This window comes from Centrocercus urophasianus, unplaced genomic scaffold (assembly GCF_019232065.1).
Source record: "Centrocercus urophasianus isolate 14NV4802_14NV808 unplaced genomic scaffold, USGS_Curo_1.0 seq_13, whole genome shotgun sequence".
Taxonomy (NCBI): Eukaryota; Metazoa; Chordata; class Aves; order Galliformes; family Phasianidae; genus Centrocercus; species Centrocercus urophasianus.
In genome coordinates, this window is record NW_024884475.1 from 1,485,816 (window position 1) to 1,501,344 (window position 15,529).

At 47.2% G+C, this 15,529-nt stretch overlaps 1 protein-coding gene across 1 annotated transcript in view; it reads left to right on the forward strand.

The window, feature by feature from the left end:
* The first annotated feature begins 6,275 nt into the window (after positions 1 to 6,275).
* DNAAF9 (dynein axonemal assembly factor 9) overlaps positions 6,276 to 15,529 on the forward strand; it is a 67,288-nt gene continuing 58,034 nt past the window's right edge. The window contains exons 1-2 of the mRNA XM_042812081.1: positions 6,276 to 6,361; positions 13,532 to 13,611. Of these exons, the coding sequence (XP_042668015.1) occupies positions 6,276 to 6,361; positions 13,532 to 13,611 (166 nt within the window). The remainder of the gene's footprint in view (positions 6,362 to 13,531; positions 13,612 to 15,529) is intronic.

Here is a 15,529-nt window from a genome sequence, read left to right on the forward strand (position 1 = left end):
GCTTTCCAAATGATGTCATTGTTGTTTCCTTCCCCTGACCCCAGCTGCTGACAAACAGTGTGATGCTGCTTTGCTGAAAGCTGGGAAACCTGGTGGGTATGGGGTCATGTCATACAAGGGGTCCGAAACAGAATAGAAAGGCAGTGGTGACTTCAGGTTGGAAACGAGTGATGGGAGGGTCTGAAGGTATAGAAGTCCTTTGTAGAAGAAGCAAGGGATTAAGAGGAATCAGGTCTCTGTTATCACTGCACCATTTCTGATTTCTTCTTGTGTAGGAAGGGGACAGCACTGCACTGAGTGTGGTGGTGGGTTGGAAGCAGTTGAAGATGTTGGCATTGGCAGCATGAATACATCAGTTATATGAAACGTTGGCAAAGGAGATGTAAAGCTTAGGCAGATTTTCCCTTGCTGACATCCCTGGCCTTGTCAGCTCACAGCCTCGCTGAGCCAGAAACCTTTGCAAGCTGGAAACAGAATCCATCAGTGGAAATGCCAGAGAAATTCTGGCTGTTTTGGAGGAAAAGTGCAGGACAAGAGGAAGGAAATGGTTTCAGAGAGACAGAAACATCTCCTGGGAGTCCGTTTAGCAGAACAAAATTAAGAGAGGTGCACCAACACCAACACAGCTCTCTCATTATTCTGTGATTCTATGATATCATTGAAAAGCCCTGAAAAATTTTCCAGTATGATGCAATGAAGTTAAAGCAAATTTAAGCATGCTGACACATTCGTTTTCTTCAGGCACCGTTTGTGCTCTCCAGGACCACCAGCTGAGGAGCTCTGCTGTGCATAGGGATGCTCTTGGCCCACACATTTCGCCTTTGAAGGCAGTGCGTTGCCTGGAGTTGCAGCTTCTCCCCGGTCTGATGGTCGAGGCCAACAGGTAGAGACTTGAAAACAAGCTGGAAAGCTTTAGGAACTGTTGCTGCTGACTTAAATAATGTATTAGGAAGTGTTTCCCCAGGCAGCATTCAGAGGAGACTCCTGGAAGGGCGAAGCACGGTGCAGGGAAGGATTTGAGCCCTGGAGGAAGCGGGCTGGGAGAGGTGGGAAGCTGTGCCTTGAGATAACAAGGTGCAGGGAGGCCACACAGCAAGCACAGCAGGTCCTGGCTTCCTTGGTGCATCTGAGGCTGGAATAACTGTGTCAAAGGGAAGGAAGGAGGTGGGTGTAGGGTCGGTTGCTTCCAGGAGCGAAGGCCACCCAGCAGGAGGACACCTCTAGTGCTGAGATGGAGGTGGATGTGATCAAGTAGCTGGGAAGGAGCAGGTGTCAGAGGTTTGGGGTTGTGGGACTCAGAGAGGCTACACTGTTTCCATCCTTGGAAGTTTTCAAGACAAGATTGGATAAAGCCCTCAGCAACCCAGTCTGGACTCATAGTTGACTTCGCTGGGAGCAGGAGATTGGGATAGAGACCTCACAAGGTTCCTTCAATCTGAATTTCCATACAACTCTTAAGGCATATCCAGAGTGTTCTCCACTTGTAGAGTCTTTCCAGAGCATCCAGAGGTTACAGGAAGGAAGCTAGCACACCATTCCTGACAATTATTTCCTGTTTTTCATCAGAAAATAAAAAACAAAACCCCACAATGTAAATCTGACACTGTCAAAATGCTGCCTCCAACTTCCAGGGTCACGCTGTGAGTAAACAGAGATCTGAATTTTATTTCACGGAGCCAGACAGAACAGCACCACGGAACTGAAGGTGAACAGATTAAAAGAAAGAAAGAGAACAAAAAAAAGAGTTGATGTCTTCTTTCATCAAGAAGTCTGGCACCTGGAGACGTCCCAGACCACGTGGGGATGAAGAAGCCATGGCACTGAACTACCCCAGGGACAGTGCTTCCCCCATTCAGCAGCATACGTTTCCCTGCTCCAATTACCCATGAAAAAGTCCAAGGCAACTTGAGCAAACTTGAGCCCCAAATTCAGCTTTCCATGCCTACATGGGGTAATGAGTCCCTTCCAATCCACTGTACTCTACGATTCTGTGCCACAGTACATCCCATAAATCTCTTCCAGCTCGCAGTCACCCTCAACCTCACATCTCTCTTAGCTAAACTCTTCGCTAACAAAAAGCAGCATCAAAGACACCCAGGTAAGTCGGGGTCAGCAATGCTATTTTTGCACTGTCTTTGTTTGCAGGATCTTGGTGTGCCACGTCTCCATCATCTCCTGTGTCCCCACCCTGCATTTCATGGGCGCCAGATTCCCGGTGCTATAAACACACACAGTCTTCATCTTGGTGGAGAATAAACTTGCCTTTTTATTGTCTTTGACTTGAGGGCTGCCTTTTGCAAGGAGAGCAAAACAATGACTTAAGGGTAGAGGAAATCTTCATATCTGTCTTCCCAAAATAACACTTGGGTAGAACTAAGATCTTCTAGCCTGGAGAAGTTGGATAAATGGAGTAGGAAGTATTTATCACCAGCACTGCTTATCATTTAATTTTCCCCCTTGAGTCTTGTTCTATCCCTGGCTGGTGCTATTCATAAATGTTTCATCAAGAGCTCTTTAGGCAGAGCATCTGTTCGTGGCATGAACACAAACGCTGCTCTGAGGACGCTGCCCGAAAGGTGGACTCTGCTGAAACATTTATGGGATCCCAGAAAGACCCCAGGGTCCCAGAAATCAGAATGGAAGGGAGGAAAAGCAATTGCTGCAGAACACAGCAGGTGGCTGCCTTGTTTGTTTAGCACGAAGTATGGCACTCTTTGCTTTTTCTCTCTAGGAAGTTTGAATCGTTTCCTTAAATGTGCTGCTACAGCAGGAGAGCTGCTCCTTGTATTTCTGACGCAACACAGGGATAATAAAATAAAATAAAATGAAGTAATAAAACTGAGAGCCTTGAAAGACACAGCCTTGGCTTATAGGAGGCTGACTGTTAGATCTGTGTAAGCCATAAAGCTTTTCTGTATGCTGTTACTTGCAACAGTTGCACTGTCAGTGCCACCAGATATCAGCTGTGCCTGGCACCATAGAGAGAAGCAGAGCCAGAGCTCTGCCCTCCAGCTTTGTTTCTGGAGTTGCCTCTGCCTGGTTGTGCCTGCCTGAACACAAGGGATGGAGAAACGTCTTCCAGCTACAAAATGGGGCTTCCACCATCCTAGAAAGTTGTCCATGATGAATCATGGCTGGCACGGGCAAGGATATCCAAGCCTTCCCATGGCCACCATCTCCCATGCCAACAGAGTGAGCAGCACACGTATTTTGGTGGGAAGTGTTAGGCATGGGACATCCCAGTAGCATGATATACAGGTAATTGGTTTTTCTATCAGGTGCAGCCTCCAGACTCCTCAGCGGCCACCAGTTTGGGGTGAAAAGCTGAGATGTTCCCTAAAAGGATGAAAGAAGGATCTCCCCAGGTGCGTATATCGAGTCAAACAAAAGCTATTTTTGGACTCTAGTGTTCATTCCAGCATTGTTTTCTCCATTGGTGCAGAAGGGATTTACTAAAAATAAGGATGTATTCACAAGAGATGGTACGAAGGCAGCTGTTTCCATAGGCAGATGCCAATGTGGAGCTACACAGACTGAAAGCATAATGAGAAAGCCCTATCCAGGCCAAGCAAACAGAGACTTTACCCAGATTTTGTGCTTTATTGTTGGATGCAATTTAGGGCAGGAGAACCCTCCAAGGAACATCAGCAGCAGCTTGCCCTCTTTCCCCATCGCTTTGCATTCATCATCCTTTCTTTGGCAGCTGTTACGGATTTCATTCAGTTTTTGTAGCCTTCAAAACTTGGAACAATAGAGGGACAGTGAAGCTCAGGAAACTCAGGAACAGCAGCTTATGTTGTGTCCGCTGCAGCCATGCTGCCAGACACCCCTTCCTCTCCCCCCTTCACTCCTTCTCCAGGAAGTATTCATAGAATGATAGAATATCCCAATCTGGAAGGGACCATCGAGTCCAACCCCTGGCTCCACACAGCACCACCCAAACCCTATGGCTGAGAGCAATGTCCCAGTATTGCTCCCTGAGCTCCAGCAGATTGGGGCCATGCCCACAGCCCTGGACAGCCTGTTCCATGCCCTATGGAGCAAACCCTTTCTCTGACCCCCACCTGTCCCTCTCCTCACACAGCACCATTCTGTTCCATCACTGTCATCAGAGATCAGAGCTCAGCGCTGCCCCTCTGCTCCCTGTGAGGAGAATCCAGGTCAGGAGCCTCCAGCACAAGACAGGGAGCTGTTGGAGAGGGTCCAGAGGAAAGCCACAAAGATGATCAGGGGACTGGAACACCTCCCTATGAAGACAAGCTAAAGGAGCTGGGCTTGTTCAGCCTGGAGAAAAGAAGGCTGCAGGGTGACCTCATTGCAGCCTGCAGTACCTAAAGGAAGCCTACAGACAGGAGGGGAGTCAACTCTGTGAAAGGGTAGATAACAGTAGGACGAGGGGAGATGGTTTGAAGTTGAGAGAGGGAAGATTGAGGTTGGATGTCAGGGGGAAGTTCTTGACAGAGTTGTGAGGTGCTGGAACAGCTGCCCAGAGAGGCTGTGGATGCCCCGTCCATCCCTGGAGGTGTTCAAGGCCAGGTTGGATGGGGCCCTGGGCAGCCTGGGCTGCTATGAAATGTGGAGGTTGGTGGCCCTGCATGTGGCAGGGGGTTGGAGCTTCGTGATCCTTGAGATCCCTTCCAACCCAGACCATTCTGTACACATGATTCTTTGTGAGCTGTAGACAGTTATGAGTCCTCCTCCCCTCAGCCTCCTTTACTGCGGTACAAACAATCCAAATCTTCCCTTGTTGGCTGTAAGATTTTGGGACAAAACAGAAGCAGTCTCCATCATGGGAAGAGCCCATGATCTCGCTGTCAGCATCCGAGGAGGGGCTGGGAGATGTGACACAACTTGAGGACGTGGGTCCATCCAAGCCACCTGAGCTGCACCAATGAGGCCAGTGAAAGCATTTCTCTGTTGGCCCAGGGAAGCTGGGTCACAGCCCAGCATATTTATCTTGTATTCTCTGCCCTGTGGTAGTGAGCGAAGTCCAGTTTGGTTTTTGAGGAAAGAAGGAAACACCTCTGCAAAACAAGCCATCACTTGTGTGAGGTAAGAGTGGGCTTTGGAGCCCCGTTTGCTCCCTCTATGGCCCAGGCTGGGGAGAGCAGAGAATCATAGAATATCCCAAGTTGGAAACGACCCACAAGGATCACTGAGGGTCCACACTGCACCCTCAAGCCTATGGCTGAGAGCAATGTCCCAATATTGCTCCCTGAGCTCCTGCAGTTCAGGGTTGTGCCCACTGCCATGGGCAGCCCTACGGGGCAGAGCCTTTTCCTCACAGCCAGCCTGACCCTTAACATGGCTGAGGGCATCTCAGTGACACAGCCAAGGACATCTCTGGGACGTGGTTGAAGATATCTGACATGGCTGAGGACATCTCCCTAGCACAGCTGAGGACATTTTTGTGCTACAACTGAGAACATCCCCTGTCATGGCTGAGGACATCAGAGACACGGCTGAGGAGATCGCAGTGACACGGCTGAGGAGAAGCTGAGGACATCTCACCACCCCACGCCTGCACCCAGTCGCTGTACACTTAGGGATTTATGTTGCTTGCATCCAAAAAAAACCCAAAAAACAAAAAACAAAAAAAAGCGAATAAAATCAAAGAGAGGAATAAAAACACAGCGCAGAGAAGCGGTCTCGTCTCGCTCTCTGCTTTGGACCAAGAGCTCGGCTCACAGAGGAAGAGAAGGACGCGCTCCGCGCCAGCGCAGGGACGCACAGCTGACGGGTTCCAAAACACGCCGTCGTTTGTTTCTTTTCAAAAAAAAAAAAAAAAAAAAAAAAAAAACAAACCAAAACCCGTGCCCAAGGGGACGGAGAAACCGCAGCCGCAGCCAATCGGTGCCCAAGCGCCCCAGCAGCCCGCGGGGGACCGGAGGGGGGGGGGAGTAGACGGGAGGGGAGGTGTGTGTGTGTGGTGAGACGCGCCCCTGTGAGGCGGAACGGGCGCTGCGCCGAGGGCAAGCGTTGGATGAGTCCATTCTCCCCGTGGGGGGGGGGGAGAGGATGTGAGGAAAGAAGCCATCTTTCCCGCAGCGTTTGTGCCAAGCTGACGAAATCTTCCCAGTTCTGCATCGAACTTAAGGCTGTGCTGAGTTCTACAAGGAAACCGAGGCTGCTGCGGTGCGGTGCTGCGGGGAGCGGCTTATCTGCCTTCACGCTCTTTCCCCCCCCTTCACTACCCCGTTCTGAGGTGGTACGCGCGGGGCGCAGTGGCCGCAGTGCTGCCGGCTCCGCCGCTCGAGCGCTGCATCGCCGTCGCTATGGCGCTGTGCGGCCGCTCGCTTCTCCTCCGGCCGTCCCCGCGTCCCTCAACGCGCCGCCCCAGGGCCGCCGAGGCGTTCGTCAGGTAGCGAGCACCCCGCAGGGATGTGCTAGCGACGGGTTTGGGGGGCGTTTGGTGAACGCCGGGAGATGGGGACGGTGATTTGGGGAGCAGAAGCAGAGGCAGGTGGGGGCAGGAAGGCAGGGATATTCGCTCTTTTAGCTCTGCCGTCCTGCTTCTGAACAGGAGAGGGATGCGGGGCTGTGTTTGGTGATGGTGTTGACTTGCCTGGAGTTCAGGTGTCAGCTCAGGTGTCGGTCGGTCACAAGAGCAGTGTTTCTTTTTAAAGGCTCAAGGTGTGTGTGTGCGTGTTAAGCTGTAGTGCATTACCTGCAGTATTTCGCTGTCACAGATTGCAGCCCAGGGCAATGAGGACAGCAAACATTTATAGTGTAGTATAATGTAGTATAGTGGGTGTGGAAGCACCCACTGGTGTAAAATCAAGTGATATGCTGCAGGTTGCCAGCAAACAACCAGCTGGCCATGCTAAACAGCTATGTAGGAACTGCAGGCTTTTGGTTTTGCTCAAGGAGGGAATAAAAGTGCTTTTGCTTCGCAGACAACGTGCGTGTGAAGAGAGAAATTGGGCACTAAGAGAAATGGAAGTCGTTCTGTTTGCCTGAGATAGGTGAATATGGCTGCTGGGTGATGGCTGTGTTCCTTCTCAGCCTGTGCTTAGAAAGCAAATTGATCACAGGAGGGAAAGAAAAAAAGGAGGATCGACTGTTTTCAAACATATATATATATATATGTGTGTTTAATAAATCCATTGCTTGCTTGTTTAGAAAGAGCTTAGAATTTGGAGAGCATCTTGCAATTCATAATCGGTAGCAAAACACCCGACAGGCAGGAAAAACAAACAAAAACCCAGCAGAAACTGGAAGAGAAAATGGTTTCCACTCAAGCCCCTTTCTTTTCTGAGCCATTTCTGTAATTTGAGATCCTGTTTCAGAGTTGTCATGAGAACGTTCAGTGAACATCTGCAAGCTTTCAAGCTCCGCTGGGAGATCCGGACAGCATCTGCAATTTGGTGTGTTTGTAGGAGGCATGTCATCTGTTCTCTCCTCTTTTCTTTTTTTTCCCCTCTCCAGCATTGGTTCTTATGCTGCCTTTTTGCAGCCCAGATGGAGGCAGGGAGGTCGGTGTTTGCAATAAATTTCCCCAGCGGTCAGCAGATACCAGGCAGTTAATAAAAATAACTTAAAACAAAACAATCCGTTACCCTCCCTTCCTCCTCCCCCCTCCGAGTCCCAAACAGGAATGGAAAAATTCTTAAGACTATATAAAGAATAGGGAAATGGACGGAGATGATTCTTGGAGTTCTTCCACCTGGTGGTTTGGAGTTCTGGTGTACTGTATGATGTGCTGGGAGCTGGTTGACCACAGGGACCCTCAGCATTGCAACAACGAAAGGAAGAATGAAAGTTCTGCAACAAAAAAAAAGAGGAAAAATCACCCCTTAACTAAAAGATGAGTAATGCCCAAAGAAGGATATGCCTTTTTAGAAGATGATGTCATGCTTCGTGTGTCTGTGTTTTGCAGTGAATGAGTGTTTTAATTGAGAATACATGCGTTTCTGAACAAAGCCTCCGTTAGATAGCACCATCTAAAATCCGTGTGAGCTTGTTAATTTTGCATTACCTTTGTGTGAAATAGAGTGGGCAGATCCCTGTTGTTAGTTACCCACGTTTGCAACAGATGCACAGCAAGAACTAATCTGTGTTATGTGTGGGGAAGTGCAAAATGAGTACTTGGGCTCATTTTACATTGTCTCTGCCTGTATACCTAATATTAAACCGTTCTGGTTTTAATCACCGAGTGGTGAAGTGTGTGGGTTTTTTTCCTACAGCTTCAGAGGAGCAGTCAGTGGGGTGTTTGGGAGAGTAGTGCTGCAGGAGTGGAAGAGCTGCTGTGGTTTCCCAACCAATTGTAGCTGGGGACATCTCTGTGTTGAAAGATTAACAGTTTGTATCCATGTGTTCCTCGTGTACTTACACCGGGGTTCAGGATTTGTAATAGCTTGTCTCACCTAATTATTTTTAATCACAGAATGTTTTGGGTTGGAAGGGACCCCACAGATCATCACGTTCCAACCCCTCTGCTATAGGCCACCAAGAGGTTGGTAAAGAGAGGTTTTTGTTTAAAGGAGCTCTCTCTTTTTTAGTTATGCAGAGAAGGACCTCAAGTTGAGGTCTCCCCAGAGCCTTCTCTTCTCCTTCGTTGTGGCCTTCCAGTACTTGAAGGGAGCATATAAACAGGAGGGGGAACGGCTGTTTGTGAGTGTGGATAGTGATAGAACAAGGGGAATGGTTTTAAACTGAGACAGGGGAGGTTTAGGTTGGATATTAGGAGGAAGTTTTTCACTCAGAGGGCGGTGAAGCACTGGAACAGGTTGCCCAAGGAGGCTGTGGATGCCCCATCCCTGCAGGCATTCAAGGCTGGATGTGGCTCTGGGCAGCCTGGGCTGCTGGTTGGTGACCCTGCACATAGCAGGAGGTTGGAACTGGATGAGCACTGTGGATCTTTTCAACCCAGGCCATTCTATGATTCAAGGGGTGATGGAGAAGATGAGAAGTTCCCAAATTTAGGTGCTTCCTACCTTACTGGAGAACTAAGATGTTTTAGGGTCTGTTGACTACTAGGCTGAGACCAAAGTTGGAAAGGATGTGGTGCTGTGTGGTTGATAGAAGTGGAAAGATAGAGCAAAAAGGAAAAGTCATCAAGGAAAGGAGTCGAGCTATGAGGTGAACTCACCTGTATGTGGTGCTCCTGCTACCATTAGCTCTTGGAGGTCATTGGGCTCAAGATGATGGAGAGCATTCTGGTTTGGTACTGTGTGGCCACATGGCTGCAGTGCTGGTGCTCCAATAATGGGCTCTGAAACTGAATTCAATCTCAGGAAAGTAAATTTAGTTTTGTAGCACTTCTGATTTCAGAGCATGATAAAGCATGGTCTTCTGTCTGCTTAGAGTGAATAAGTGTTTGGGTTGGATTTGTCCACATAACATAAGTAGAAGAACGCAACAGAAGTCAAGAAGCAAGGAGTTTGGTCCTGTATAATGCACGCTGAGTTGAAGTTTGTTCCTCCAGATCCAGTTTAAATACTAATTAATTAACATTGCTGGGTATTCTGTTTCTAAAGGTGGTGGATCTCCTACTTGCGATGAAATTGCCTGTGTTCATTGTAGGTAAACTCTGAAAATAGGTGGGAAATCGTGTTGAGTTGAAGGTGAGCGAGCTCCATTGTCTTTTGTGCAGTAAAACAGAATTATTTTTGTGAATTAAGAAGAGGAAAAAAGCCACGAGTCTTACTGAAGCTGGATATTAAATTTCAAATAGGCTGCTTTTGAAATTGATGGATTTCTGAGAGCCTTTAGCACAGCCTTGCTTCTGGTTTCTCTTTTCGTAAATGTTTTAAGACGGGGATCGTGTCAGACTGTGGGAAATGCAGTGCTCTGCTCTGCACAGAAAATAACAGCATTGGAAGGTCAGCAAAGAAACCTTGCAAAGAACAAACTTGATTTATTTTATTTCTGGCGGCTAGAGTGGAAACAGATGGTAGTAGCAGCCAGCTCACTGGGAGCGAGAGCTGGGAGAAAGGAGGAGCCGTTCCTTCTTTCCTTTGTATTTAATTGAGTTAAAACTGTATCTTTCTTAGGTAGCCAGCCTGTATCTATTCAAATCGTTGTCTGATTGCTGATGTGGAGGTTTGATGGGTCTTGCCAGGGGGAGTCTCAGTGTTCCCCCATGTTGGCTGCTCTCTGTTCAGGCTTTATCACGTGTGGGTTTTTAGCCTTTGTGGGGGAGGAGTGTAACATCTGCCAATATGGAGCAAAACATGCTCAGCTCAGTGCTGCCCTGAAATCACATCCATCACCCGGACAGCACGGAAACCACAGCTGTGCCATCCCAGACATTGACAGAGATGAACCTGGAACTGATAGGAGATCGATGCTGACGATGCTGCATTCGTGCCATAGGGTCACAACAAGAAAAGAAGCTTGTGCACAGAATGAATTCAGCTGGTAGCAAGGAGTGCAGTAAAGCACCGTGGAAACATGAATTAAATGGACGTTAAATACGGTGTGGCATCATTTTAAAAACGTATTTGTGGGGTTTTTTTTTTCTGATTGAGAAAGGCACAGTTGTTAATTGTGTTCATTTGCTGGCACGCATAGCTTGTGTCTCTCAGTAGGTTGTGAGAGGCAGTGCTGTTACAAAGGCATTTTGCATAATCAGTATGAAGACATGTGAACAGACGAGCATTTCTAATTCTTAGAAGTTAATGATTATCATTCTTCCCCCCCCTTTTTGGCATCTACTCCGAGATCAAGCCACTACGGTAACAAACAATTTCTTAATTGGCCTAAGCACGCGTTGTTGCCAGATGCTGCCCTGCACTGTGGTTTGCCTTCTGACCCCCCCTACATCAGCAGTCAGGTCAGCTTGCTGATGACTGAAAGCATTATATATTTTTTAATCCCTGCTCTAGCGTTTGTTTGGATCCATAAGCTCATCTGACTTGACACGTGGCTTCAAGATCATTAGCACAGATACAAAGGGAGAGACAGAGCCTTGCAGCAACGAGGGCTCTTATTCTGGCATAAAGCAAGGTAGAAATTGCATCTGCTGTTAAAAATTGTGTAGTGGAAGCATTCTCCCTTCACCTACATCAATTCCTTACCTGCTTTGAAGGCAACCTTGGCTGCCTGTGCTTGCTTTCTGGGTGTGTTTATAGTAGACATAGTTAAGTAACTTGCAGCTCAGGTCTTGTCCGAAGCTTGCTGAAGTCCAAGAATTATGGATTGCCCTAGAAGAGCTCAGTAAGTTGTGCTTTCAAATGTGCCTGATGCTCATCTTCAGCCTTGAGCTGCTGTAACATGAAGCTGCGGTCGCATATCAATAAAAATCTTTTACAGGGAGGTTGGTGAGGAGCCCACTGGAACGGGCTGCCCAGGAAGGTGGTGGAGTCACAGACCCTGGAGGTGTTCAAGGAACATTTGCATTTTGTATTGAGAGTTATTGGTTTAGTGGTTTAGTGAGAGCTATTGATGATAGATAGATGGTTGGACTGGATGATCTTGAAGGTTTTTTCCAACCTTGGTGATTCTGTTATTCTGCAAGGCACTGGAACAGGTTGCCCAGAGATGTTGGTGCTCCATCCCTGGAGTCTTTCAAGGCCAGGCTGGGTCAGGCCCTGGGCAGCCTGATGTAGTCATGGTTTCCCTGTTCACTGCAGGGGAGTTGGACTGATGGCCTTCAGAGGATCCTTCCAATTCTAAGGATTCTATGATTCTATGTGGAGATCAGAGTCTTCAAGGAGAGCATCCCAAAACCCAAAGGGTCCTACTGCTTTTCAAAGGACATTCTTCATTACAACCCAAGGAATTGTCGATGCCCCATTCCTGCAGGCATTCAAGGCCAGGCTGGATGTGGCTCTGGGCAGCCTGGTCTGCTGGTTGGCAGCCCTGCACGTAGCAGGGGGTTGGAACTGGATGAGCATAGTGGTCCTTTTCAACCCAGGCCGTTCTATGATTCTGTTTGGAATCGTGTTACAGGGGCAAAATGGAAGACTCAGTTCCCTACGTACAGCACTCCCTTTGGAGGTGGGAAAAGTCAGGGGTTTTGTTCCCAGGGCCATTGGTGTGTTTTTGTCAGATGACTGCTTAATGTGAAATGCAAGAAACTGCCATTTTTTTTCTCTGACTTCATACACAGTCCAGCCTGTATTGTTTAAAAGCGTGTAGTGAAGATTTCTAATGATTCCCTTCAGTGTTTCTGAATAACATCTTTCTTCAGACACAGAAGTTGCCTGTTTTTAATGTCAGCCTTTCAATGTAACGATTGATGCACACTTCAAATGACGTCGAAAATATCTCAGAAGCTTTTTCAAAGATTTCTTTCATAGAAACCACCTCTTTAACTGAGGCAAGGAAAAACGTCCTGCCGAAGACTGTTGAATGTTAAAGGTTGAAATAAATGTGTCTATGGTCTTATATTTTGTTATGAAGTAACATAGAGTCTGACCTGTATGTTTCCCTTTCGTGCTCTTCTCTGCTCATTGCATGGGCACGTAATGCTGCTTTTTCTTGACAGAGGACGAACCTATTTGGTCAGGTCTGCCTTTTGTTGGAGCTGAGCGTGTCAATTGATCATAGAATGGCCTGGGTTGCAAAGGAGCACAGTGCTCATCCAGTTCCAACCCCCTGCTATGGGCAGGGTCACCAACCAGCAGACCAGGCTGCCCAGAGCCACATCCAGCCTGGCCTTGAATGCCTGCAGGGATGGGGCATCCACAGCCTCCTTGGGCAACCTGTGCCAGTGCCTCACCACCCTCTGTGTGAAAAACTTCCTCCTAATCTATCTCCTTTACTGTTCATCTGAGTGTTTGAATGGCATTTAGATGAGCTATAACGTCATCTAATGACATCTTTCATCTCTTTCCTGTCTTTCAGAGAAAGTAGGGCTTGATAATTGTAGTCTCACTAAATAGATATATTTGCTTTTTACTTAAGTAACTGTGAAAACAGGAATACTCCATGTTGCTTTCTTGCTTATTTCTGTATATCATAAATTTAGCTCAGTTGAAGAGCTAAAGGTTACTTGGGAAAGGTGAGGGAAATGTTCCAGGTGTCTCATTTGGTATAGGAGGGGAAAGTTCCTGTAAACTTGTGTTAAGTATTATTCATTCTGAACATGTTTTGTGCTGGGTTTTATATGAGCTGGAAACCCAGTCATGTAAGTGATGTCTGTTACTGTGTCATGCAGAAGCAAATCTGTAGTAAAAAGTTTGACTCTTTTTGAGTTGAGCTTTTGTTATGAGAGTATTGGTTTCTGCTTTCCCCAGTGTGGACTAAGTAAATCTGGAATGTGTCTGTGTATGTAGTAACACAGGGTGGAAGTGGTCTGATGGTGCTGGGGGTGTTTGAGTTCTCTCCCAGCTTCTGCAAACCCCTTTTGGGCTGTCAGAACCACTGCAGTCCCTTTTCTCATCACCTCTACCTGGGCTTCACCTGTCCAGCAGTGCTTTGCTACCTGCTTGTAAGGTAGAGCAAGGAGCACTGCTGGCTTGGTGCAGGGAAACATTAACAGAAGTTCTTGCTGGAGGTGAGAGATTAACCAGGGCACGTGCTTAAAAACAAAAGTTGTAGGTTATAGTTTTCTCTTTAAGGACCAATTCTCTTTCTTTTGCAGCTGCAGCCGCCTGCGAAACATCCAGAGCATCCTGACACAAAGCAGCAAATCTCAACCTGATGGAATCCTTTGCATTTTAGGTTAGTGCTTTTTTTTTCCCCCTCTTTCTTCTTCTCACTGTATTAAGATGCCATGAATTTCAGAAACAGTAACATAATCTACTTCTGTTGCCCATTGTTCTTCAGCAAGCAGACATCGATCTGATAATTAAACTCTCTGATCCCTAAAAGAGTTCTTAGGTCTGTTTACTAATTTTGGGCGTGCTTAGTGCAATAATAACATTATCAATTCTCTTTTCCAAGCCTTGAGAAAATTCAGTGGCTGGAGGAAAGAAGGAATCTTTCTTCATCTCCACACTGGAAAAAAGATGGGAGAACTTAATTTATTTGGGACAAAAAGTCAGCTATCTGGGCAACGTTTTGTTTCTTGGTGTAAAGATGTGAAGGCTGGTGTGTTGCAGGCTGGTTATTCCATGAATGCAGGGAAGTAAAGGGACTGGAGAGGACCCTATGAGTGCCTAGTAATGATGATGTGCTTGGTTATGGAGAGCAGTGATTGAGAACAAGCATGGCTTTTCACCCTGCTTGGCTTACAGAGGGAAATGGGATACATGATTTGCATTAAGAAGTGATACTAGGCAGAATTTCCTGCCATAGCCTGTTTAATATATATCTGTCTGTCTATCTATCTATCTATATATGGATATATATTTTTTAATGGTGCAGCAAGAACAGAAGAACACAGACTGGAAGGGGCGGTCCTTGAGAGCAGCCCTGCAGAGAAAGACCTGGGGGTCTTGGTAGATGAAAAGCTTAACATGAGCCAGCAGTATGTCCTTGCAGCTCGGAAAGCAAATGGTATCCTGGGCTCTGTCAGAGGAAGAGTGGGCAGCAGGGACAGGGAGGTGATTGTCCCCTTCTACTCTGCCATGTGAGGCCCCATCTGCAGCACTGTATCCAGGTCTGGAGCCCCCAGTACAAGAAAGACAGGGAGCTGTTGGGGAGGGTTCAGAAGAGAGCCACAAAGATGAGCAGAGGGCTGGAGCATCTTCCCTATAAAGACCTCCCTGAGGGACCTGGGCTTGTTCAGCCTGGAGAAAAGAAGGCTGTGGGGTGACCTCACTGCAGCCTTTCAGTACCTAAAGGGAGCCTACAGACAGGAGGGGAGTCAACTCTGTGAAAGGGTAGATAACAGCAGGACAAGGGGAAATGGTTTGAAGTTGAGGGAGGGGAGATTGAGGTTGGATGTGAGGGGGAAGTTCTTGAGAGAGAGAGTGGTGAGGTGCTGAACAGCTGCCTAGAGAGGCTGTGGATGCCCCGTCCATCCCTGGAGGTGTTCAAGGCCAGGTTGGATGGGGCCCTGGGCAGCCTGGTCTAGTATTAAATGTGGGGGTTCGTGACCCTGCATGTGGCAGGGGTTGGAGCTTTGTGATCCTTGAGGTCCAGCCCTGGTCATTCTGTGATTCTGTGCAGAAGACTTGAAGTTTTCTTGGGCCACAAAAGAAATAGTAGAACCTACTTCTTTTTAGATTGATGTTGTCTGTATATTATAACTCTTCCTAACCCACATTTCCTACTGTAATAGTTTGAGATCTAAGGTTAGTAGTAGCTTCACAGCTAGAAGATCTATAAAGGTAGTTGTGTTAATGGAATTTAATTATACAAGATAAAGATCTTGGTTTTGCTTTTGATGCCAGCCTAACTTCATAAAATGCATCAAGATGTGCTATCTCTGCCATTGGCTCTGCATTACTCCTTGACTATTGGTAATGCTAAAGCTGCACTAAGTCCCAAGCAAAAGATTGACCTGTTTTATGAAAAACATCAGTTAAAAGGAATCTCTTTGAGTAAGCCCCAGGGTAATGTGGAATGTTTAAGACCATGCATAAGACCATACCTCTTAATAAGCATTTCTCTTATGGAAGTATAGGAAGTGTTTTGTTGTTAAACTTGTGCTCTGCATTAATCTCCTTCTGCATCCACAATGAGGCTGTTGTCT